This window comes from Aethalodelphis obliquidens, unplaced genomic scaffold, assembly GCF_003676395.1.
Source record: "Aethalodelphis obliquidens isolate GAN/ISIS:26980383/991018 unplaced genomic scaffold, ASM367639v1 scaffold11, whole genome shotgun sequence".
Taxonomy (NCBI): Eukaryota; Metazoa; Chordata; class Mammalia; order Artiodactyla; family Delphinidae; genus Aethalodelphis; species Aethalodelphis obliquidens.
The window spans coordinates 37,446,782-37,473,256 of NW_020837955.1; the positions used below are offsets into that span (position 1 = coordinate 37,446,782).

The following is a 26,475-nucleotide window of genomic DNA, read 5'->3' on the forward strand; positions in this document are numbered from 1 at the left end:
CAACCTAAATGCCCATCGACAGACGAATGGATAAAGATGATGTGGTACATATATACAATGGAATATTACTCAGCCATAAAAAGGAACAAAACTGGGTCATTTGTAGAGATGTGGGTGGACCTAGAGAGTGTCATACAGAGTGAAGTGAGTCAGAAAGAGAAAAACAAATACCGTATATTAATGCATATATGTGGGAGCTAGAAAAATGGTACGGATGATCTTATTTGCAAAGCAAAAATAGAGACACAGACAAAGAGAACAAATGTATGGATACCAAGGGGGAAAGGAGGGGTAGGAATTGGGAGATTGGGATTGCCACATATACACTATTGCTACTATGTTTTACAAAACAGACAACTAATGAGAACCTACTGTATAGCACAGGGAACTCTACTCAATGCTCTGTGGTGACCTAAATAGGAAGGAAATCCAAAAAAGAGGGGACATATGTATACGCAGAGCTGATTCACTTTGCTGTGCACCTGAAACTGAAACAACACTGTAAAGCAACTCTACTCCAATAAAAAGTAATTTTAAAGAAGTAAAATAAAACTGCCGTCAGAGTCCTTTTTTTTCTTTTTTTTTTGGCTCTTGCCTCTCTTTTTCTGCCGGTGCTCTGACCATGAGGCTGCAGTCCCGGTGCCTACCAGGATGGGACCACAGCAGACACTCAATAAAGGCTTTGGACAGCAAAGCTTCTCTTAGGACAAACCTTCATTTCAAGGGAATCCACAATACACTGCTACGGGCAGGAAACGAGATTTCCTTCACGGGAGAAGGTATGATCGTGCCACAGGGTCACTGGAATGGTTGTGTTTCATTTCTGTACAGGATGCCTTTACATCGTAAAATCCCAGGAGGTACGGTGGGTACTTTGATCTCACCCAACCCAAGGCCTCTACCCCAAACCTCTCCTTTCCAGATCCCCCTGGGCTGGTACTTGATTGGCCAGAGCTCCCAACAATCATGGGTCTGTGTTTTCCCACTGGGTAGGGAACCGTCTTCGAGGCAGGAACCCTCGTTCTCTCTCCCTCTTGAGCCCTTACTCAGACCTAAGCAGGCCCAGCGCGTGGAGACAGGCAGGCCCTCACTTGGATTCCCTTTTCATTGTACAGTGGGGTGAGTCCTTGTGAAATTCCTGCATCCAACATCACCATTGGGGGTGGGTCAGGGATTGTTTTTGACCAGAGAACGCTTCATGGGCTCAGCTCTTTATAGACTGGCCTTGACTCCTTCTCCACCTTCATTCTCCCTTGCGTGGAGCCTCTTGGGGCCTCCGGGGTTGGGTGGGAGGTGACTGACAGGGAAGGACCTAGGTATTTCTGCACCTCTGGGCTTACAACCCTCAAAAGCACACACATCCCATCTTGATCCCAAATGACCCCTGTTGCATTGATAACACTGAGTGTCAGCACAACAGGCACAGAGAATAGACTAGAAAGTGGCCCTAAGAACCAAACCAAGGGTCTGCATGTGGAGGAAGCCCAGTAGTTGACAGCACGGTGGACGGAAGCTTTGATCTGAGTGGGGGTCCACATACCATTGTCCAAAGGCTGTAAATCCTAAACAAACAGTCCCACAAGCCAAGCAAACATTTTTGGTTTGCCTTTTTGTACGACAAGGGTGCAGGGTGGGTAAGAGCCCTGCACAGCTTCCCCTGTACAGCCCTTACTAGTGGGTCAACCATCCTGTTAACTTTAATGTGCTCTGACCTCACTCCCTCATTTGCATAATGGAGCTGATAAGAACTTCCCCCAGGGTATTGCTGGGAGTTGCAAATAAAATAATGGCTGTGCAAGTCCTTGGTAAACTACAAAATGGCGTGTAAATGAAAATTTTTTTTTATCCAGTATTTCCTTAAAAAGAAGAAAAAAACCCAAACAAACCCAAAGTTAATAGAATTGATTCCTAGGAAGTGATTTTCATAAAGCAGAAATGTCCCTTATTTTCTGCGAACCTGCTCCCCCAAGTCAGCCGCAGGCAGGATGTTTGTTTCACCACCTCCTTTCGGATCACTGAAGGGACCCTGCGCGCTCATCATCGCTGCTGGCTCATTATGGAGGTGAGGACACCAAGTCTAAGCAGAATCAAGTGACTTGCTTGGAGTCAACAAGGCAGCGAGTGACAGTCTGAAATCAAATCTTCTCTCTCTCCTTGTAATGCCCAGGCTCTCCTGTGAAGTCAGTGAAGACCCCTCATGGGAGAACAAGCAGGGGCTATTTATTCAGAGGTGGTTATAGGAGGGAGGCAGCCACTATCTCTTGCATTTTGGCAGAGATTCAAAGGCAGGCAGAGGAGCAGAAAGCTTTAGGGGAAACAGGGAAGGCTCCAGGTGCGCCCCGATTGGAAGCTGTAGCCCTGGGGAGGCTGGAGGCGGAATAATTAGAAGTTGAGCATCGTATGTGATTGGTTAGGGGACATACTGAACTGTCTCTGGTTAGCTCCAACTTGGAAGCAGGGACAGAAATTAGGGAAGGTGTCAGTTATTGATCAAGTCCTGGCCATTTGAGGTAGATCGTTACCAGGGTTATTGTTTGGCTTCCTGAATTATCACAAGAGATGTGAGAGTCAGAATGCTTTCTGACTTCCTGCAAGTCCGACTTAGAGAGCGCAGGCTGGTTTCCTGGGCTGGTTGCTGCGGACTGTGGGTCAGAATCCTATTTTTATATATGCTCTGGCTGCCATCGATTTGTATATTCAGTTTCTCACTCCCCTCTACCACCTGACACAAAGCCCAACCCTTCACAACAAGACACATTGCTTTACTAGGGTTTTAGGAGAACACAGATCATTTAATCCCCTATGAAGTAACTGAACAAGCAAGCAAACACCCTTAGGTATTCCTTACCTTTCTGCTAACCAAAAGAAGTATTTTGAAAAGTTCCTTATTTATTGATCAGCTAGAAAGTATGAAGCAATGTTCTGAAATAGTATGCTTCTATTCTCTGCAAAGGCAAAATTATCCAAGGTCACTGACATGGGTTCACCAGGCTGAAAGTTCCCACTCAGAAGTGTGACCACAGCAGTGTCCATGGTTCCATCAAGGTCAGCATACTGAAGCATTTTTCCACTCCGGAATGCTTACCAATGGCTGCTGAGTTAGGAGGTGGTACCCAGCGACAGCTTGAGAAACATTTAGAAATAGCAGGCGATTTGGTGAGGTTGTCCACAAAGGACCTCAGTGCATAATGCAACATCTGAACACAGGAGCTGAAAATACCCCCAGCAACACGGTTATTCTTTTTAGTCACCGTTCAGCATTTTGGCTTTTGGTTTCTAAAGTTCCTAGGCAGAGACTAAATTAGATAAATATATGCAAAAATGTTCCTGACTTCAGTGTTGCTGACGGGTTGGAGATGCTAACTTTTGCATCAGAGAGACCTGAATTTGAAGCTTGCATCAGTTAGGCTAAAGATCGGCTGCACATAACTAAAACTGAGGCTGAAACGAGGTAGGTGGGAAACATCGAGAGGAAGACAGCTGGGGACTGACATGGTGACACTTTGGTATCTCCAGGCCCCAGCTCTGCCATCCTCAATGCTTGGTTTCCATCTTCGAGGCCCATATCCTAAATGGTTGCTGGAGTGCCAGCCTTCACGTCTCTGTTCCAGGCTGACAGAAGGAGGAAGGAGAAAGAACAAAAAGGCAGGCTCTCCTTTTAATCTCACATCCTGGAATTCTCACTTACATCTCATCATCCAGAGCTTATAAACGTGGTGCCACCCCTACATACAAAGACAATTTAGAAACGCAGCCTTTTCCCGTCCATATTATTAACCCTTGAAAATGACCCTTGAATATACCCAGGGTTCAGTTACTAAACAGGAAGCGGATATTAAGCAAACCCTTAGGCTGGGTTCTCCAGAAGCAGCTTAGAGATGAGGATTTGTGTGGAAGGGATTTATTGGGAAGTCCTGGAAAATGAGGTAAGCGTGTGGAAACCTTGGATCATGAATGAAGGAGTCTAAGTAAGGACATGACGTAAGCCAAGTCCCATCAGGGGTGACCTTGACCTGCCCCGCTTGGACTTCTGGGGAGAGTGTACAGTCAACTCAGAAGTGTCCTGCTCAGGGATCAGGGGGTCAGAGTATTTGCACACTCACATCCATCACTCACTGGGGAGGGGATGCCCAGGGGATGCCCCGGGGGAGCATGTGTCCCCGGCCATTCTGGCTCTGCAAATACAACCAAAGCTAGAGCGCAGCCCCGTACCTAGAAAGACCATTGCTGGCTGTTAGCAGTAAGAGCTCACCTATACACAGTCTTTTGTTTGGCCATTTGTATATTTTGAACTCAAATCGAGTAAGAATTGCGTGCCTACCAGGAAAGAGAAGAGCAATTTGCTATTTGGACCTGTGAGTTTTTGCGAACAGTGGCTAAGATGGTAGCGTTGAAGCTGTAAGTCCTCTGTTGATACCTATGTTCGTGTATCTGTAGCTCAGAAAGAACTTTACCTTTCACTGTGTATTTGATGTTTTCCTATCTTCAAAGGCTATTAATAAGTTAAATTACAAAGTCTCTGAAATTAAAGGTGCAAGGATCTGATTGGTTTATAGAGAAAAACTCTTATAGAAATTATTTCCTATAATTATCAGAAAATAAGGACCTTAAACTTCTAAAACTTTAAATATGTTAGCTGACGCTAACTTAGAAGCATTTTAGGAATCCATATAATTAAGGCAAATCTTTGGCAAATGAGGCGAGTTTAATAATTTTGATTTACTGAAAATCACTATGTCTTCTCTAATTGATTAATGCTATGTGTAATAGGGGACTTTTATCCGAAAAGGTGTTCTTTTTAGACTTACTCCCTTTTACTTATCAAAGAAGCTAACATTATTCCTAGTTAATGTTTAAGGCTCTGAAAAGTGTAAATTTGTGTTCAACTAAATTGAATCACTATTCTGACAATCTCTATCTCTATTTCAACCGTAATTATGTTTTGTAGTGTGTCAGCTTGAAGATAATTTCCAAGCTTTTTAAGTAATTTAAACCCTTGGACTGACATTAAATTGCATTAACTAAAGGATAATCATTGGATGCCTAGATCATTTCTAAGCAAGATGGATGCTGAAACGTTGATGACTAAGCAGTTTTGCATCTATAGACCTCTGCTTCTTATTTTTACATTCATTGGGCCATATTAACATGTACATTTTTACTACTTTTAGAGGTTCCTTAAGGGAGGCATGTGGCTATAGAAATTTGTTATGTCAATTCGCAAGCTCTGCTAGCTGCTAAAATGCTGGTGTGTGACGTGGTTCTCAATTAACCAACCCATTGTTTGCTGGATGAAAGAGAAGTTACTTACTTTGGTTAAAAATTATAATTGCGACAATCAGTTAAGACTATACCAGAAGCAACAGTGAAGGGAAATACAACTGAGTACATCCTCCTATTTTTCAAGGAAAAGAGTAGTTTTGCCCTAAAGCAACGTCTCAAATTTTTTTTGTCTCTGAGTATCTTTATCCTCATAAAAGTGACAGAGGACCCCAAAGCGCTTTTGACTTTAGAGTTTTAGCTATCAATGTTTTCTGAATCGGAAATTAAAACTGAGAATTTTTAAACATTTATTTTATTGAAGTACAGTTGATGTACAACGTTGTGTTAATTTCTACTGTACAGCAAAGTGATTAAGTTATACGTATATATACATTCTCTTTCATATTCTTTAAGTTACGGTTTATCACAGGATATTGAATACAGTTCCCTGTGCCATACAGTAGGACCTTGTTGTTTATCCATCCTCCGTATACTAGTTTGCATCTGCTCACCCCAGACTCCCAATGCATCCCTCCTCAACCCCTCCTCCCCCCTTGGAAACCACGAGTCTGTTCTCTGTGTCTGTGAGTCTGAAACTGAGAATTATTTAAATGCTTATTTATGGACACATTTGAAGAGACCAGTGAATGCATGGCATGTTAATAGCATCTTAGTATTATTTTTAAATGAGTCCTGTCCTCACAGACCCCTGAGAGCTGTCCTGAAGTAGAGTGTCAGTTTATTCCAGAACATGAGGGAGCTAATAACGAATAAACTTACAAAGTGAATTTTATTTGCCTTTTTTTTTTTAACAGATCTTTATTGGAGTATAATAGCTTCACAATACTGTGTTAGGTTCTGTTGCACAAGAAAGCCAATCAGCCGTATGCATACACATGTCCCCATATCCCTCCCTCTTGCATCTCCCTCTCACCCTCCCTAGCCCACCCCTCTAGGTGGTCACAAAGCACCGAGCCGATCTCCCTGTGCTATGCTGCTGCTTCCCACCAGCCAACTATTTTACATTCGGCAGTGTATATATGTCGATGCTACTCTCACTTTGCCCCAGCTTCCCCCTCCCACCCCAAGTCCTCAAGTCCATTCTCTGTGTCTACCTCTTTATTCCTGCCCTGCAACGAGGTTCATCAGTACCATTAGAACACTACCTAACACCATACACAAAAATAAACTCCAAATGGATTAAAGACTTAAATGCCTTCGTTTTTAATAGCTGAATTCAGAAACTCTCACTCTTCTCCCTATTCCGAATGGCTCTATGGCTGTCTGCATGGGTTCACTAGGAAACTGGCCTCCTTTTTACTAGAATATAATTGGAAAAATTACTTATGCAACCAAGGTCTTGACTGGAATGTCATATTTGAAAATGCTGCTTATTTAATCTGGTAAGACCATGGGTTTTTTTTGCCGTACGCGGGCCTCTCACTGTGGGGGCCTCTCGCGTTGCGGAGCACAGGCTCCAGACGCGCAGGGTCAGCGGCCATGGCTCACGGGCCCAGCCGCTCCACGGCATGTGGGATCTTCCCAGACCAGGGCACGAACCCGTGTCCCCTGCATCGGCAGGCTGACTCTCAACCACTGCGCCACCAGGGAAGTCCCAAGACCATGTTTTTTTGAAAACAGCTTTATTGAATATAGTCTATACCATATAATACACTCAGTTAAAGTGTACAATTCGATGGTTTTTCAGAGATGTGCAACCAACCATCACCATGATCAATTTTGGAACATGTTCACTACCCCCCAAAGAAACTCCATACCCCTCAGCTCTTACCTGCACCCAGTCTCCCGCTCCCCGCAGCCCTGGGCAACCAGTAATCTGCTTTGTCTCTGTGGATTTGCCTATTCCAGACAGTTCATGTAAATATAATCATACAACATGTGGTCTTCTGTGACTAACTTTTTTCACTCAGCATAATGTTTTCCATGTTCACCCATGCTGTAGCATGGATGAGTATTTCTTTCCTTTTTATGGCTGAATAACATTCCACTGTATGGCTAGATCACGTGACACATTTTCATCTCTCTTGAGTATGCTCCTAGGGGTAGAAGGCTGGATCATATGGTAACTCCATGTTTAACATTTTAAGAATCCTACCAGACTGTTTTCTAAAGTGGCTGCACTTTTCTCTAAAAATAGTCCACTTTTGTTTCTAGATCTTTTTGTTGCTGAAGGTTCCAAACATTTTAAACACACTAACCATGACTGAATCTCCACAACAACTCTAAGAGGCAGGGACTACTAAACCCATTTTAGAGATGTGAGATTTCAGAGAGATAAGGCAAGTTGTTCAACACCACTCAGATGGTAAGAGCAGGGATCACACTTAAGCCCGTCCCCCAAAGCTCCACCCCCTCCCTCTCTATCCCACTGCTCCCCACTCCACCCAGGAGATGCAGTGACCCATGGGCTCTTTCCTTCCTCCGCAGATCTGGGGGTACCAGGGAAAATTTCTCCATGGCGTTCGAAGGTCCCCCTCTTCTCCTTGCCCTGAAGAATCCCCCTGGCCCTGTGCAGTGTGTTCTGATTGAATCTGCCGAGGGCACAGAACCAGAGCCTGAGGTTCTGGAGTCTCTGCACTTCCTAGGGCTGATGGGGACAACACCCAGAGGACAATGGCCTTTGCTGTGTCCCCTTGGCCCATCTGGGGAGGCTGACAGCTAGAGCGCATGTCTAGAGGGAATGAGGGGTGAGGAAGAGTCACACAGGAAGCCGTGACTTTCAGTGAAAATTCATTAAAAGCCATAGGTATTCTTCACAGCCCGGAGATCTACTTCTGTAGCTCCGAGGTTGTTTGTCTCCCCAGCTCAGCTCTTACTTCCCTCACCCACTCCGCTGAGGCAGGTTTCCAGAGCAAATTAGGGTGTAGATCAAGATGGTCGCTTCCATCGTAGTAATTAACCTAAAACAATCAAAGTAGATGGTCGGGCTCCACGTAATGATGCATGCTCCAAGCCTCGGTTTCCTATTTGAAAAATGGAAATAATGATATTTACCTCTAACGATATCAGCAACCGTGAGGATTAAAAGTTATATAGCACGTTGCTGGGAACATAGTGCCTGAAGAAGAATATTTAGCTGCTTCTTCTCTGCCTCTTAGTGCTTGCAGTGTGCCGGGTACCAGCCTAAATGTCCCCCAGCGTGGATCCTCACGAAAAACATGTGAGGTAGGTCCTGTTACTACAGAAGTCCCCTACATACGAATGAGTTCTATTCCGAGGAGCGCGTTCGTAAGTCCAATTTGTTCGTAAGTCCAACGAAGTTAGCCTAGGTACCCAACTAACACAATCGCCTATATAGTACTGTAATAGGTTTATGATACTTTTCACACAAATAATACATTAAAAAAACCCACAAAAAATAAAGACAACATTTTTAATCTTACAGTACAGTATCTTGAAAAGGACAGTAGTACAGTACAACAGCTGGCGTACAGGGTCTGGCATCGAGTGAACAGACAAGAAGAGTTACTCCACGGAGGAGGGACAGGAGGTGGGAGATGGTAGAGCTGAAGGGTCGTCAGCAATAGGAGACGGAGGGCAAGCTGGAATGTCACTCACACCTGACGTTGATGGCAGAGGTTCCGGTTCCTTGCTGGATTCAATTCTATCTACCCTCTTGAAAAAACGATCCAGTGATGTCTGGGTAGTAGCTCTTTTTTCTCGTCATAGATGACATGGTAGCACTGGATTGTATTCTGAATGGCTGCTGTAACCTGCGTGTACTGTTCTACGTTCAGGTCCTGTGCCTCAAAAACTAACAGTGCCTCCTCAAATAAAGAAAATCCCCTGCCATTTCCTGTATCGTGAACCTCTTCGGTTCTTCGGTTACTTCTTCCTCTTGTCTCTCTCCATCCTTTCTCTGGGCCTCCAATTCCATCAGGTCTTCATTAGTAAGCTCCTCATGTTGCACAGCAAGGAGTTCAATGAAGTCATCCTCTTGCAGATCTAGCTGGAAATAAAGATACTGTACTACTGTACTGTATACAGTACAGTAAAGTACACAAAAGCACAACCACTTGTAGAGGATGCATGCACATGAGAGCATACGCCAGACACCTGAACTTACGTGACTGGACATGCGAATGCGTGTTCGCATCTTTGGAAGTTCGAAACCTGAAGGTTTGTATGTGGGAGGACTTACTTGTATTCCCATTCTACAGATGAGAAGACTGAGTCACAGAGGTTATATAATTTACCCAAGGTTGTGCAGGGACTAAGAGGCAGGGCTGGCACTACAACCCAGATCTCCCGGCTCCAAGGACCAGGCTCCTAAATACTTTGCTCTAAAATGAGCCAGAGGTGAGTGAGAGAGGCTTGAAGGGGGCTCCAGAAAGAGGTCCTCCCACGGATGCTGACAAATGGACCAGATGTAGACACAGTCCACTAACGAGGCACTAATGAGCATGAGTGGAGCCATTGTCCCCGTTCCTCCGTCAGGTTTGCTCTTACGGTAGATTAGGTAACAAGAAACCCCAGCGTGATGCTGAACTCAGAAAGCTGACCAGGCTGTGAAGGACACGGAGCTGCACCTGTGATGAGCATCCTTCACTGAAAATCAAAATGGGGCCAGGAGTCAGGGCAGCACCCATCTGTTCAGTCGTCTGAAGTGGACAGAGAACTACGATGGCAAAAAGGCATCCAGAATCAGGCCCAATAGCTTCTTCAGGGCTTTATTGCACATTCCATCAGTTCCTCACTGACAGTTCCCCCAGACAAGCTGATCAAATAAGGGTTACCATCTTTCGTCCTCTGATTTCCCAAATGCACCCCGACTCCCAAGGCTTCCATCACCTTCTTTGCTCCTAAGAAAGTCAGGCCAAGAGGCACAGACCGTAGGGCTGCTCCAGGACCCAATTACAGTGTTTCAGGAGGGCAGTGGCAAGAGCATTGCTCTGAGAGTCCTGCCTCTGCCATGGGCTGAGACACAACTTTGGATACTTTGTGCCTCTCCATAGGCCTTGGTTTTTCCATCTCTAAACTCAGGGGGATTGGGCTAGTTCAAGGGATGGAAACATAAGGAATCACTGCTGTCACCCTCTTCCATACCCATAGCAGACACAGCTAATCAACTGCAGCATTCTTTCCCACTGAGCCAGGACTTTGCCTCAGAATCTTTCTTAACACAGGGCTCCAAGCAACTACTACCGATAAATCAGAATTGGCCTGCAAGAGGAAACTTGGTTTCCATCCTTGGACACATTGATCTTGAGGTGCCCTCAGCTCTAAAGACATGTCATTCTCCTCTGTACATACCAGAAGGCACTGGAAGACTCTATCCCATGGGCTCCAGCTCTCTGATTTTATTTTTCTAATTTTTTCTGGACTCCTTATGTCTTGACTGGGAACTTGGAGCTGGGTATGGGGATACCAACACGAAGTGGCATGGGAATTTGAGCTTCTCCAGGCAGGGTGGCGATTGCCAGGGCCAATTCTGAACCAGCAAACCTGTGATAGTTTTCCAGTCCAGCCACCCAAATACCAAGTAAATACAACATCCTTTATCATGATTTAGACATTAACAATACATTGTAACAAAAAGGAACAAAATTGGGTCATTTGTAGAGACATGGATGGATCTAGAGACTGTCATACAGAGTGAAGTAAGTCAGAAAGAGAAAAACAAATACCGTACATTAACGCATGTATGTGGAACCTAGAAAAATGGTACAGATGAACCGGTTTGCAGGGCAGCAATAGAGACACAGATGCAGAGGACAAATGTATGGACACCAAGGGGGGAAAGCAGCAGGGGTGTGGGGGGTGTGTGATGAATTGGGAGATTGGGATTGACATGTATACACTGATGTGTATAGAACTGATGACTAATAAGAACCTGCAGTATAAAAAAAATAAAATAAAATTCAAAAAAAACACATTGTAGTTTTAAAGTTGTTCTTAATATCTTTGTTACACAAAGGCTGGATAAATCTTGGGGTTTCCTGTTAAAGTCATCAAAACTGAGCTCTGATCCCTGAAGGACCCTGATTTGAGCAGCTCCTTAAATGCCTTTTAACCAAAAACACAGGTGGCATTAAAAAGAGCAATGCTGCAGTGGCCACCTGGGCCCTGTGTGGGAGAATCAGGATAAATAGACAGAGGACTCTGCCAGAAGCAGAAGTTTTGTGTTGATTTTACCCTAAAGAAAGACATCCAGATGGAACCACAACCTTCTATAAAGCTTTCAGACGCGCTTCTACGCAGTCAAGTATTAGACTTACTTATAAAAGTGAAAACTCTTGGGCTTCCCTGGTGGCGCAGTGGTTGGGAGTCCGCCTGCCGATGCAGGGGCCGCAGGTTCGTGCCCCGGTCCGGGAAGATCCCACATGCCGCGGAGCGGCTGGGCCCGTGAGCCATGGCTGCTGAGCCTGCGCGTCCGGAGCCTGTGCTCCGCAACGGGAGAGGCCACAACAGTGAGAGTCCCGCGTATCGCAAAAAAAAAAAAAAAAAAAAGTGAAGACTTTCGAAGAAGTAAAAACACACTAAATAAATCCAAGTTATGGAGTTTTAATTTCTGAAGTCGCATTTTCTTAACTTATAAGGGACTCTTATAAACAAAGCGGCACATACACAAGGCTAGTTCAGGTCCACGTGTATTTACTGAACACCCGCTGGGAGGAAGAAGCCGAGCCAGACTTGTGGGGCAGAGACAGAGGGGGACGACGTTGTTCTTGCCCTTGGGGAGATTCTGGGACAACAGCAGCGGGGAGAACCAGAGGTAAGATGACCCCCAGTGGAAAGGGATGGAGAGCGGTGGCCCTGAGAGGCCCCAAGGGCCCTGCGGGTCTGTCCTAATGCAACCATGTTGTGAGACGGAAGAAGGCTTCCTGCAGGAGGTGGTATTTGAGAAAGGCCTTGAGAGGAGCAGGAAGGTCTTCAGCCGTGGGGAGACACAGGAGATGCAGAGGCCCAAGGCCGCCCCTAGGCAAGATTCGGGAGGGGTAATTCTGGCTGAGAAGCAGGGGAGAAGTCCGGTTGCAGAGCAGCCCTTCTTCTTCGGAAAGAAGAAGGTGAAGGAAGACAGCCTGGGCTTGAAGGCCCAGCTAGGAGGAGCCGCTGCATTATTATGGAGCCAACGGGGAGCCCACCGACGGGGCTGCGTAGAGGAGCGGCTCCAACAGAACAGAGCCTTAGGGATCTGGAAGGTCAATTCTCCACCAGAAATCAGGGGACGCCACAGCCAGACAGGCCCCGACAGTCCATCCAGCCCACGGGCTTACTTTGCAGGAGCCGATGAGAGACCAGAGAGGCTGTCTGGCCGAGACCACACGCCAAAGGGTGGTGCCAGGTCTGGAAGCCACAGCTCCATCCTGCAAGCCCGAAACACCTGTTAATGGGCTAAGTCTGAAGACAGGCCTTGCAGAGGACCAAGAACTGCTGAACGCGGCAGATGGCATACTGCAGCCCCAAGGGCTACAAGGGCCACAGCCCCATTGCTAGACGGTGGCAATGAGACAATCACCTTGGTACCAAGCGTGGGGACCTGGCCTCCCAGTAGGACGTGGCTGGAACCTGACGATCTACCGTTTGCTGATGCAGTTGGAATGGTTAACCGCTCTGAACTGCAGGGCTGACTGATCATTTCAAGGGCTTTATGGAGAGCTATATGGCGAATAGCTATATGACTACTGAAAGTTAAATTTATATTAATTAAAATTATGTAACTAGAAATGCTTTTCCCAAGTTGCATAAGACACATTTCAAGTGGCTCAGTGGCCACTTGTGGCGAGTGGCTGCCATGTTAGATACACAGAATGGGGCATCTCCATCAGTGCAGAAAGTTCTACTGGGCACTGCTGGTTTATAGCAGGGGTCAGCTAACTATGCCCCAGCCTGGGGCCCAAATCCAGCTGCCATGTGTTTTTGTTTTTGTCTTTGGCCGAGCTGACTGACTTGTGGGATCTTAGTTCCCCAAGCGGGCCCCAGCAGTGAAAGCGCGGAGTCCTAACCACTGGATCACCAGGGGATTCCCTGCCACGTGTTCTAATAAAGTCTTACTGGAACACAGCCATGCCCATTCACTTACGTATGGTGTAGGTCTGCTTTTGTGCTGCAAGAGCAGAGCTGAGTACTGGTGACAGAGTCTTTACGGCCCGTAAAGCCTAAAATACTTACGATCTGATCCTTTATACGAAAAGTTTGCTGATCTCTAGTGTAGACTGTCAAAAAGTGACATGAGGATCTTTTCTGGAAAGATGCTCACTGGCAGACCCAGGAATTACTAGTGGGTCCCAAGTGTCAGGATGACTTCACCCCACCACAGGCCCCCCTGGGGAAGGAGGTAGGGAACACAACGCTGGCAGCATCACTACGGAGCTTGACGGGGGTGCAGGATGCCCCTCCCCGAGCAGGCGCCTTCTCCAGGGTGACTGACCGACCTTCTCTAGGGTGACCCACCGCAGAGACAGGGGGTGGGACATGGTGTTTGGGTGGCTGCGAGGCTACCCAGGAAAACCACACACGAGAAGGAGCTCACCGTTTGCTTTGCTTTATTTTTCTATTCTTCCCAGGTCAGTGAGGCAGCAACATTAATACAAAGTGAGAAGAACTGTTTCCTTGCACGGCAATTCAATAACCCCTCTCACACCGACGCTCACACACAATTCTAAGAGCTTTTCATCAAACTCGGTCTAATCTGCATGGTCTGGCATCTCACACGCCAAAAATAACTCCCGGAGTGATGGCGGCCGGCTTCGGAGTGCTCGTTTCCAGGAAAGGAGGAGTATATTGAACAGAGAGGGCTGACAGTCAGCCTCCTTCCAGCTCTTTTCAAGTCCTAGCAGGTCAAAGAGGAGAGCCAGGCTAACTGCTCTGGTTCCTTAGGGAGGTGGGGCACCTCCTGCTCTCCCCACCCAGGGAGCCCCCAGAGCTACTGCAGCAGCGGGAAGTTTGGGGGGTTCTCTGTGGACCCCACTGCACGCCAGGAGCCCCAAAGCACGTCTGCTGCCCACACTCACTCTTGAATTATTTCAGCCTTTCTCTCCCCTTATGTGCGTGATCCTTTGTTGAAAGGGAAAACAAACTGATTCAAGAGGCCGACTGATGCTCACTTAGTAATGTCTCTATTGTCAACAGAGTGCAGGGTTTACCTGCAGCAGCGTGGGATGTCCTGGGGCCAGAGAGGGTAGATTCTCTTAGAACGCCCGTGAGCATCTCGAATGGTAACATTTGGGACAGCAGAGCCCTGGGAATGCTGCCATTCTAGCCATGCAAATTGCAAAGGCATGGGGAACTCTTGCTGTCGCGCAAACAGGAAAAGCACCAGATTCCCTTCCTGTACAGCCAGGAGGCCCTCAACAGGCAAGCTCCTCTCTCTCACTCAGACTCCCAGGATGACTTGCTGAATCCTCCCACCAGCCTTCCTCTGCTGCCCTGCCCAAGTTATTTGGATAAATGGGAACAAAGAAACTATCCTAAGCCTCCCCTCAGGACCAGCCTTGCAACGTACACATCCTCTCAGGCCTTCTTGAATTACAGAGAAAACAATGAGGAGTGAGTCCTCTATGGAGCTACAACCAGGGTGGTTTAATTTGCAGGGGTCCAGGACGTGACTCAAGGGTTGGGAGGTCACCCGCGCTGTCGTCTTTTCCGCCCCCGCAGCTTCAGCCGCCTGGCTGGCAGGCTGACGGGCTGCTTCCCGAACTTCTCCATGATCTCTCTGATCCTGGCCAGGTTGGTTTTGCTGAGTGTGAAGTCACACTGTGTGGCCCCCATGTCATAGCCGACTATGCAGTTCTTGGTGGACGAGGTGAAACCTTCTGCCTTGGCCGTGACCATGTACTCTCCGGGGTTCAGAAGGCGCCAGTAATCCCCATCACTGGCTGTGAAAAGAAAGCAGGGGAATTCAGGGCAGCTCTTTTCTAGCAGCGATATCACCAGCTCTGTTATTCCAAGACCAGCCTCCTGGCCAGAGACAGACTCACGGGCAAGCAGTGTGGAATTTGAGCCCCAGCAGATGCAAATTCTTGATGCATTTTGGAAGCCAAGATGTTTTCCTTTTTGGAAACCACCTTAATGGTTTTAACAGGAAGGGGACTGGGGTGTAGGCTCCCCACAGTGTTAATACGCATGAGCAGAGATGGAGAAACAATCGCTAACATTCCTTTCTCTGTGACAATACACACCATTCATTATGAACTTGAATGTCTGAATGGTATGCCCTCGCCACAGAATGCCATCTTGAAAAGCCATCTGTGCGTGGCTTCCTGGCTTCCCTTAGCATGGCTATAAATATAGAATAGTAGTATAGGGGTGGGGCTCTTCACGTCTGAAAAAGAGAAGGAAAGGGCTACAAACGACCTGGGGGGAGGCCCCAAGGTCCACACCTCATTCCATGGTCCTCTATGAAGAAATGGAGCAGGTACACGTGGACGTTGCAGGCAGAGTCCCCTGCCCCTCCCCCTGCCCGGGTTACACCATTGGTCAGGCACTCAACAGGCACCTAACTGGACCCGGGTCCATCCTTAACTCAACGCTAGATCCTTGTTGCATAAAGTGGGGTTCTAGGCCAAGGCCACTCCTCCCCAGGGGGCCTACACCTGCTGAGATCACTTGGACCCCTGACATTAAAGAGGCTTCGAGACAGAAAAGGAGACATCAACTCCCACGTAGCACACAGAAGGACGAAGCAGGCACCAATCCACTGAACCCTCCAAGCCAAGTTCTGATGTAGGTTGTATAATGATCCCCTTTTCTACATGAGTAATTGGATGCCCAGGGAAGTGTCACGTGCTGCACAAGGTCACACAGCTAGTGATTAGCTGGTCTTCCCGGGCCAGGTTTGTTTTCTCTCTTATGATGATCTGTCCTGCCCGGTCTAAAGAGAAAAGGCTGGGTTTGGTGAAGTGCTACACAGGCCCGGGAAAGTTTTACTCATTTGAATGAACCCTGATGTCCCCTAAAGAATGGAAGAGAACTCTGTGTGAGAATATTTATCTCCCGCATACACGCATATAACGCTCCGAAGCACCATGTTTAAATTCACATCACAATCTTTATTCATCTGAGACGCCCCATGCAACGTGGTGAGCTCACGAGAGCACAAGATGTCATGAAAAATGAAATACGCAGGCAGTGGTTCGCCACACGTTTGCACAGTCTACTACCTGGTAAACAGGCCTCAATGTGAGAGTCCCAGGCACGCAATGCAGGCAGACGGCTCCCTGACTTTCTCAGCACTGCACCCTGTGTCTTCCTGCAGTGAAAATGCAAGGTTCTCAACTGAATAAAATGCCACTTGGTGGCTTTTCAGAAGCCGAGAGCCACGCCCAGCCGTCTTTGTCTTGCTATCAGACGGCCCAAGCCTCCTGGGCAGGCACGCGCTGAGACGTCTCTCCGGGCTCCCAGCTCCCAGGCACACCTGCCAGAGCCGCCCCTGCACCCCCCAGACCTCCCTGTCCCGTCTTGGCCCCGTGTTAAGCTGTGGGCTCCGTAAGACCTGTGGCTTCTTCTTTGCCACTGAACTGTGTGTTTCAGTCATGTGTCCTTGATGAATGCCAGCTGGATTTAGTGGGATGAAGACAAACAGACATGAATACAAATGTGCTATTAAGGTGAGAAGTTGTACATATTAGCCTCAGCCTCTGTAGGTACTTTCTCCCCACCAACACTGGAGTGGATTCTTAAGGCCAAGAACCGGCCACCCGCCAACTAACTTGATAGAGGCTGCTGGAGGCGAGACCTTTCGGTGGGAGTGCCCACCTCGAGAACACACTGACATCAGTCTGAAACACCCCCAGGGAAGGGGCAGCCCAGGTTCTCACCAAGGGAGATGCTCAGCAAGCCAGGAGTGAAAGAAATCCATAATTAACACGTGCTCGTCAGCTCTACTGATTCAAATTTATAAGACGGCTTTGTAATTCTTTTTCTCCCCAAAATAGCAGAAGGCTCTCTCCTCATCCTCTCCCCAATCTGCCCACCTTCGCTGTGCTGGCCTCCTTCCTATCACATCTCGGGGCCCTGTCCGGGGTGTGTTTCGGGGGTGAGTGCTCTGTGGAGCTGCAGGGGGAGGTTGGCACCCAGCTGGCATCGCCTAGCATCGGTGGACGGAAGGAACAACCCGGGCCCTAACGAATGGCCATTCATTAGCAGGTCGGGTTAGCGTTCCCAAACAAAGGTCAGTCACGTGGCATTCTGAGCCAGGTTTTGGGCCAACATATTTACATGCATTTAGAAAGCATCCTTACTAGCTTCTCTCCCTGTGGAATTCCACTTAATATCCCTGTTTATTTTATGCAAAATCCCTCCTGGAATAAAACGTGTCAGATCACATAAGCCTCAGACAGAAATCAAGACAAATTCAGAGCTTATGTGGAGCAACGAAGGACCCCGAAACCAACGCAATAAAGAACCATCCGTGACACACGGGATTCCTCTGTGATGCGAACATGCTGGGAGATTATTTTGTGGGGAACGAAGGGAGATGGAGCTGCATTTTCCATTAGCTCATCAAAACTGTCTCCTTGATTACAAGGGCTTTGAAATTCCGAGCTCATTAGGCAAAGCTCTCTCTGCTGGCTTGTGGGCCCCTGGGGATATTTTATCTCCCACTCTGTTTAAAACTCTTATTTTCTCACATTGCCTACAAAAGACTAACAGTCCAAGGAATGTTTCAGGGTCTTTTACAGGCACTCATTAATAATGTTTAAAATACAAGGCCTACGCAGAACCAGATCAAATAGCCCCTTTCATCCACAGTGATCACCTGCACCTTGCAGGTCTGGCCCGTGACAAGCTTACAATCTGCATTTGTTGAATTAATGAGTGAATAAGTGAATAAGTGAATGAATGAATGGATCAGTGTATGCCTGCCTATGTGGGGCAACTATGTACCGAATGCCATGCTACCCAGTGTGCAGCCTTGTGGTCAGTGGCTATAAGACCCTGGAGGACAAGTGGATGCTCAGGAAATATGGCTGCGTGAAGAAACAGGCAACTACCTTGAAAGAAGGCGATTCAGGCATCACACCACAGTCTACTGTTTTGTGGCATTTCATCCATTTACAGAATAATTGTCCTTCTCTGCCAGGCACGTGAGCAGGTAGCCTGGTATTGAAGAACACCTGGGCCAGGTGTGAAGCTCAGCCCCACCCCCATCCTAATGTCCTAGAGCCTCTGCTTCCTCACAGGTCAAATGGGATCACTTGGGGGAGGACAGGGTGTCTTCATGCATGTGACCAGCTAGTGGAGAAAGCGGCCCTTCTCTTGTTCAGGGGGAACAGCGTGGGGCAAGGCAAGGGGGACCACATTGAGAGTCTCAAGCTCTTGCCTCAATCCCAGCTCAGCCTCCCTCTGTGCATCTGGGAAACGCCACATAATGTCCAGTGCGGCTGGCCACCCCGGCACAAGGTAAGCTCTTAGATCCCCGGGCGCAGGTCAGGCCAAGTTAGTGTCAAGTCTTGTTTCTCCCAGTTCAAGTGTGTCTGCAGCCTGAAGAGATCTCTTTTATGGAAATCACGGTTTCCTTCCTCTTGCTGATGATGACTCTGTTTGCTACACCTGGGCGGGACCTGCCCTGGGTTGAATGACGCCCTGCCCCCCACACTCTCCAGTGGCCCACATCCTACTACCCAGGACCTACGAATTGACCCTATTTGGAAAAAGGGTCTTTGCAGATGTAATTAAGGATCTCAAGATCATCCTGGATTATGTGGATGGGTCCTAAATCCAATGACAAGTGTCCTCATAAGAGACAGAAGAGCAGGCGCCAGAAGGAAGCGGAGGCAGAGACTGGAGTGAGGCAGCCGAGGAAGCTCACGAATGCCTGAAGCCACCAGGACCCGGAAAAGCCAAAGAGGGATCCTCCCCAGGGGCTCCAGGGGCAGCACGGCCCTGCTGACACCTTGATTTCAGACTCCCGGCCTCTATAACCGTGAGGGAATAAATTTCTGTTTCTTTAAGTCGCACAGTCTGTGGTCATTTGTCATGGCAACCACTGGAAACCAATGCAGGACCCAGTGCCCTGCTCACCGCAGCTGACAGCAAAGCAGTATCTGACGCAGCGCTCCCCGACGTCGCCCCCACCCCACCACGGAGGAAAACCTCTGCGTGCAGGTTTAAACGTGCCTATGGGCACACCATCTCCAACAGAACGCTTGCTGACAATCTGACTTAAGCATCCAACCGATTCTGTTCCACGTGCATCTGTCCCTGCATCGTACTGCAAACATCAGCCATCAGTCAAACTGGCCATTCCTCACTTCCCCCTGGACACGCCAAGTGCCATCCCAGGTGACGAGAGTCCTGGGGCATGAGGGTAAGCCTGGGCTTGTTTTCATATCATAATCGGCCAAGAATAAGGCAGCCCTTGTGCAGATGCTCGGTGTCTGCGGGCTGCTTCCAGCCAGCGCTGCAGCTCTGGAGCAAGAAGGGAAACAGCACGCAACTGCTCCAACGCCTGAACCCAAGCCCCACCTGCCTCCTGAACCTTCAGTGGGTCCTTCAACCTCTCTGAGCCTCTGGTTTTCACCTGAATAAGGGACAGAGAGAAGCCAGAAAGCAGAGGCTGAACACCTTGCTTTCCAGGGGCTCCATGGAAAGTTGGAGAAAAGAGACAATAAGCCAGGTCAGAGGAAGAAGTTTCTGGGCCTCAACTTGTGGTTTTAACTCAAGTAAAACACTTCAAGAAAATGGATATTTCCTCTTGAGAAACAGTTCACACACATTATTTGTAGTTACCTGTTCGGATGTCATGGTTAACGCCCTCTACGGAGATAACAGCATTTGGAATTCCTTTTCCGTGCAAATCCCTCACCAGGCCTTTGATGCCCCGATGAACCTGCTCGACAAACAGGAGAAGCAGATGAGCTCACCGATCAACCGGCACGGCCAAGAGGGCCAGAAACCTAGCCCAGTGCCGCCAAGAGCCCCCCACAAAGCTACGTCGGGCTCAAAAGCTCCCCGGCTCGGCATGGATTTGGTGTGTAAATTTCTGTATTCCTTTTGGGTCCATCTACTGGAAAGTCTTCCACTGGAGTTAAAATATTCCAGAGGTTTAGAAAATATTAGGATCTGAGATGGTTCATAAAAGACACATCCAGTAAAAATGGAATTTAATTTTTATAGGCACATTTATTTTGACTTTCCTGGACTCTACAGACTTAACACATAAACTTTAAGAGTCAAAGAGGGGCTTCCCTGGTGGCGCAGCGGTTGAGAGTCCGCCTGCCGATGCAGGGGACACGGGTTCGTGCCCCGGTCCGGGAAGATCCCACATGCCGCGGAGCAGCTGGGCCCGTGAGCCATGGCCGCTGAGCCTGCGCGTCCAGAGCCTGTGCTCCGCAACGGGAGAGGCCACAACAGAGAGAGGCCCGCGTACCGCAAAAAAAAAGAGTCAAAGAGGAGAGAAAAGACTCAAAAGCATCCCTGTAAAGTACAGTTCATCCGCAGGGCCCTTCCACTGATGAGCTGTGTCACATGACACACACCAACTCTGAGCCTCGTGCCTCAGATTCCCCCATCCGAAGATCCAAGATGACATACCATCATTTCCAGTGACATTCTTTATACATATTGCTATGCCTGGGCATTTTATCCGTAGGAGGCTCTTTGGCTAAACCGGGATCATCACGTTAGAATGACTAAGGCCTTTTCTCTCTTTGTTCATATAGGAAATGAAAAAAGAGCCTTCCCTTACAAAATTCCAGAGTGGGGATGGAGAGTGTGCTCATGGCTTCCCAGGACGGCAGAACAGGTTCACACCCTACTGTGCAAGGAAAGTGGGCTGTGGGCTGCACTGACCCTCTCAGGATCCTCATGGATCAGACTTGGATGCTAAATCGCAGTGCCAGCCTCTGCCACCATGGGGAGGTGCAGGTACCAGGAAGCTGGCAGCCCAAGCCCTTGGCTGAATGCCTCTTCTCACTCACCTATGAGAACCCACGGAAGAAGGGCAACCTCCCAATACAGCCTCAGCATCTTACTTCCTAATGAATGTGAGTCACGGTAGTCATATGAAGTTCCACATTCTTTTTATTTCTCTGGTTCCTGGGAGTCTATTCCTTGTAGGGGCATGGACGTTATTTGGTTAGTTTTAGTACCAAACTAGAGCCGGTTTGCTCAATGCTACAGGACAGGCGTATCCCTGAGAGCAGGAGGAAAAGAAGGCGTGCGAGGGTCCTAGCATACATGGCAGGACTTCCTCACCAGCTACAAGCAGAAGCTCAGCAGGCACTTGTTGGAACTGTTCCCAGGTGACACCCGACACCTGCAGCAGTGACTCCTCAGCCTCCGAGCTGTTATGGGCTGAACTGTGTCCCCCACAAGTCCATATGTTGAAGTCCTTACCCCCAGTATCTTAGAATGTGACTGTATTTGGAGATAGCATCTTTAAAGAGCTGATGAAGCCCTAAGAGTGGGCCTTATCATCTGACTGGTGTCCTTGTAAGAAGAGGACATTTGGACACGCAGGGACACCAGGAGTGTATGCACACTGAGTAAAACCATGTGCAGACACAGTGAGGAGGTGGCTGTCTGCAAGCCAGGGAGAGAGGCTGCAGGATGAAACCAACCTGCTGACACTTTAATTTTGCACTTCTAGCCTCGAGAACCATAATTTCTGTTGCTTAAGGTCCCCAGCCTGCATATTTTGTTACGCAGCCCTGGCAGACTAATACAAGGGGCCTGGGTATGCTGGCTGGACAAACACCCCTTCCCCATGGGGCAGCATCCTAGAACCCTGGAAGTAGTCTCACTTACCACGAACCAGTGGGAGCAAATGACATCGACTTAGAGCTCACAGACAACAGTTCCTTCTGACACTGTAGTCGCTAGCCCAGGGTGATGGCCACCGTAGGAAGCGCTAATTTGATCTCAGGCTTTTGGCCATCTCAAGGGCTTCGTTCACTAGCTACACCCCATCACAGCCATGTGCCCACGTCATACCTGCTCCATGAACACGATTAAGGATTCCCGATTATTCTCCCACTCCTCAGGCAGCTCGCTCTCATGCGGGTATTTATCACAGCCCACATAGATGGACAGCTCGAAGCAGTTTGTGTGAAGGTAGCTGAAATCGTTGAGACCTGCCGAGCCAACCAGACAACATTTTAACTGAACAGTGCTCAAGGTGGCCCTGGGAGACAGCAAGAATGTTCAAGAATGTGATTCAGAGGACTTCATTTGAACAAGGAGGTATCAAGTGTCTCCTCTGCACAAAAAATTAATTAGAGCAACTGATGGGGGACAGAATGGGGGGTTGAGATAGAGAGAAGATGCAGCCAGAACAGTCCGTGGGGAAGACAGGCATATGTAGGACATCTTTGACAAAAGGAGGACTGAAATGTTTTTTAGATAAAATTATCTTCATTTTATTAAACTCAGTTTAATAGTATTTTTAGGATAAAGGTATCATTTCTTTTTCCTTTAAAAAATTTTTTTTTGTTTAAATTAATTTATTTATTTATTGCCGGTGTTGGGTCCTTGTTGCTGTGTGCAGGCTTTCTCTAGTTGCAGCGAGCGGGGGCTATTCTTCGTTGCGGTGCATAGCCTTCTCATCGCAGTGGCTTCTCTTGTTGCGGAGCACGGGCTCCAGGTGTGAGGGCTTCAGTAGTTGTGGCATGCAGGCTTCAGTAGTTGTGGCTCACGGGCTTAGTTGCTCCGCAGCATGTGGGATCTTCCCGGACCAGGGCTCAAACCCATGTCCCCTGCATTGGCAGGTGGATTCTTAACCACTGTGCCACCAGGGAAGTCCCTCTCTTTTGTTTTCTTTTTGTTGTTTTTTATTTTTTGAAAGGTATCATTAATTAATAATATGGCTTTTTAGTGTTTAATTAAATTTAGCTCAAGAGTCATGCCGCTCTCAGCTACAGCTCTATAACTGTAGAATAAAAACTGCAGTTGTCTATTCTAATTCATAAACATAACTATCCACCCCACCATTTACCGAGTGTTTTACATAAGCCAGAAGCCGTCCTTAGCACTTTGCATCCAAGCTCATTTAGTCTTCATCACAAATCCAGCAGAGACGTAGGTAGCATAGCCCAGTTTTACAAATAAGAGAATTGAGGCGGAGAATGGTTAAGGACTGCATTAAGGAATGTATCCAGAATCGTGTGTCTGGACAGTCAGCGTTTGAACCCAGGTGTGTGTAATGTCTGCCCAGCCCTTGCTTGTCACTGCTGGGGGACTGAAGGGCAAATGTCCTCACCACCCAGCTGGAATGCAGACAGTCTCGTGCATCCTGACATGGCTACAACAGGACTTGGTCCCTGTATTAGTTTCTTAGGGCTGCTGTTACAAAGGACCACCAACTGGGTGGTCTAAAACCACAGAAAATTACCCTCTCATAGTTCTAGAGGCCAGGAGTCCAAAATCAAGGTGTTGGCAAGGCCACACCCCCTCCAAAGGCTCTTCCTTGTTTCTTTCAGTTCCTGGTGGCCCCCGGCATTCCTTGGCTGGTGGCCGCATCACTCCCATCCCTGCCTCTGTCTTTACAGGGCTGTCTCCTCAGTGTGTGTCTTCTCCTCTTCTGTCCTTTTTAAGGACATTTGTCACTGATTTTAGGGCCCATCTGGGTAACTCAAGATGACCTCATCTTGAAACCCTTATCTTAATGACACCTACAAAGACCCGTTTTCCAAATGAGGTCACACTCACAGCTTCCAAAGATTAGGAAGTAGATGTATATCTTGGGGGTCCCAGTCAACCCACAACAGTACCCAAAATGCATAAATGAATGTCAGACGGCATAAAGTCCAGTGGCTCTCTTCCCAACATTTTATTTTTGGAAACCATTTGAAATAGCAAGAACACAGTGCTACTATGTTATGTGTGAGGGCCAAGAGGACTCCCCCGGCAGAAGGCACCACCAACAAGCCCGCCCTGGCTTCTGAGGGTCAAGGCCACAGAGAGAGGAAGTTGGCTGGGCTGGTCTCTCTGTTGACCGGGGACAAAAAGCAGGTCCTCCTGCACGTCAGCCTCGGTACTCACCCGTCCTCTCTTCCCTCCTTCCTCGGAGCGTTCAGTGATACATCCCTCAGTACAAATGTCTGTTTAAAAATCACAGCTTTGGGTGTCAAGATCAATTCTGTATCGATCTGCTGCCTAATCGATAAAGTCACAGACAAAAGGGTACAAAATACACAGCCACTCTCTCTACCAGATTCCAGATTCGAACCATTCACAGGTCACCAGCCATGGGCCTTTGATCACATCTGTGATCAAATAAGGAGAGTGACAGCAGTGGGATAAAAGGAGTGGGATGGTGTCAAGTTAATGGAAAAACCCCTCACAGGACCTTGTCTGGCTGAAGAAGGTTGGCCAAAAATGCCAGGTCAGGGCTTCCCTGGTAGCACAGTGGTTGAGAGTCCGCCTGCCGATGCAGGGGACGTGGGTTCGTGCCCCGGTCCGGGAAGATCCCACATGCCACGGAGCGGCTGGTCCCGTGAGCCATGGCCGCTGAGCCTGTGCATCCGGAGCCTGTGCTCCGCAACGGGAGAGGCCACAACAGTGAGAGGCCCGCGTACCGCAAAAAAAAAAAAAAAGCCAGGTCAGCTCATTCAGTGGAACCCGAGGCGTGGAACCTCAGGCAGCGCCCATGGATCAGTACGGACAGGCCCTCCCGGGAGGGCTGGACCCCTCCGCACAGACACACAATTCTCATTATCCCAACCTCCAGGCCTTGTTAGTACTGAAATAAATAAATGTGATATTTAAAACTCTGGAGCGGGTCTGCCATTTTGCAGTCAGTGCTAGAAGCACTAGAAGAATTGGCAAAATGAGACACCAGGAGAGCGGTGGAAAACTTGCGCCAGGCTATCGTTAACGCCGAATTCCAGCCCTTCAGCGAATGTCATGCAGCTGAGAATCCTCCGTAAGAAATGGCTTCAAAAGTGAAACGTGCGGGCAGGAGGTGTGGGGTGATCCAGATAGCTCTTCCCGGCCGAGGCTTCTTCCTTTGGGTTCTCTCTGGGCCTGGAATCCTGCTCTGGTCACGGCTTCAGTGTGGAACACGGGGCCACGCAACCCTGTGGCTCTGTGGGGCCGATGCTGTCACAACATCTGCCTTCCTTGTGCGGGAGAGGATGCCAGACAGCAGCCGACACAAGGAACGTCTCACATCCCTTTGGAGTTGAAATGCACACACTGCAAACGCTGTGCCTTTTGAGCTAGACTGGACCCTGCTCCCAGCTACCCACTCCCCACTAACTGAGGCCTGTCGGTGCACCGCTAACGAGTGCGCAAGACCCAGACAGAAAGAAGGAGTGGAGGGGGAGGAGAGGAGGGAAGGAAATTGGAAATCCCATCTCATTAATCTACAAAGAAATGAATCTGCAGACTTCGTCACACCGCCTGCAGGAAGAATGATTAAAAAGGCTGAAGCCACCACATGGTTCTGCCACAGAAGTCCCCGAAACAATGGAAAATACAATGGATAGAAACAAATCAAATGCTGCTGATGTGATCAAGTGGCAGCCAACTTTTCAGAACGTTGCTATTGACCCACCGCTGGCAAATCTCGCCGTGTCCGAACCCAATTTAGTCACAGCAGCCATAAAACCTAAACAGATACTTCACATAAAGATTATTGTAGGTTTTTAGGACTAGAATTGAAAAAGCAAGCATGCTTTTGGCTATAGGACATTTTCTTGATAGGGATTTGCATTTATTTGTTTTACTTTGAACAGAGCAAAACCCTGGTGGAGAGAAATAAAACACCTCTGCTTGGTGTCTAACTAAGAAAGAAATGGCAAGCTTTCTGCATGTGTTTAAAAATGGCCAAGGGAACAAATATGTCTACTCCTTTCTAATTTTTTTTCCCCTGAGTGTCACATACCTCTAAGGTATGTGAAGGCTGAGTCTCTAGCAAAGGAAAATAATATTAAAGTTACTTACAGTAAAATAGAGATTAAGGATATGCTCATAAAAGATGTTTCATGGCGACTATGCTACTGGAAGGGGGGGAGGGTAGGGGGTGGGAACTTACAACTGAGTGTTTCTGACAAGCAAGACACAGAACACACACATCCACCATCTACGTCATCCTCACAACAGTCCTAGAGGGATCATCGTCATCTCATCATCATCATCATCATCGTCATCACCATCCTCAAGCCCATTTTACTAATGGAAAATATGGGCGTTCAGAGAGGTAAAGTAACTTGCCCAGAGTCACACAGCATTTAAGTGATGAACTAGAATTTGATCCCAGGTCTATTTGACACGGGATATTTTTCAAATTCATCAGCGGTTTGACCA

General features: G+C 48.0%; 1 protein-coding gene across 4 annotated transcripts in view; it reads right to left on the reverse strand.

The window, feature by feature from the left end:
• CPXM2 (carboxypeptidase X, M14 family member 2) overlaps positions 1-26,475 on the reverse strand; it is a 148,719-nt gene that overhangs the window by 11,900 nt on the left and 110,344 nt on the right. For 2 of the 4 annotated variants that reach the window (XM_027112862.1, XM_027112865.1), the window contains 3 exons: positions 22,162-22,301; positions 19,957-20,056; positions 13,753-15,101 (listed from right to left, as the gene is read on the reverse strand). In XM_027112862.1, coding sequence (XP_026968663.1) covers positions 14,848-15,101; positions 19,957-20,056; positions 22,162-22,301 — 494 coding nt within the window. In that variant the 3' untranslated portion in view covers positions 13,753-14,847. Of the gene's footprint in view, positions 1-7,642; positions 8,247-13,752; positions 15,102-19,956; positions 20,057-22,161; positions 22,302-26,475 lie in introns of those variants that run through there. The other 2 variants (XM_027112863.1, XM_027112864.1) reach the window with 2 other exon arrangements.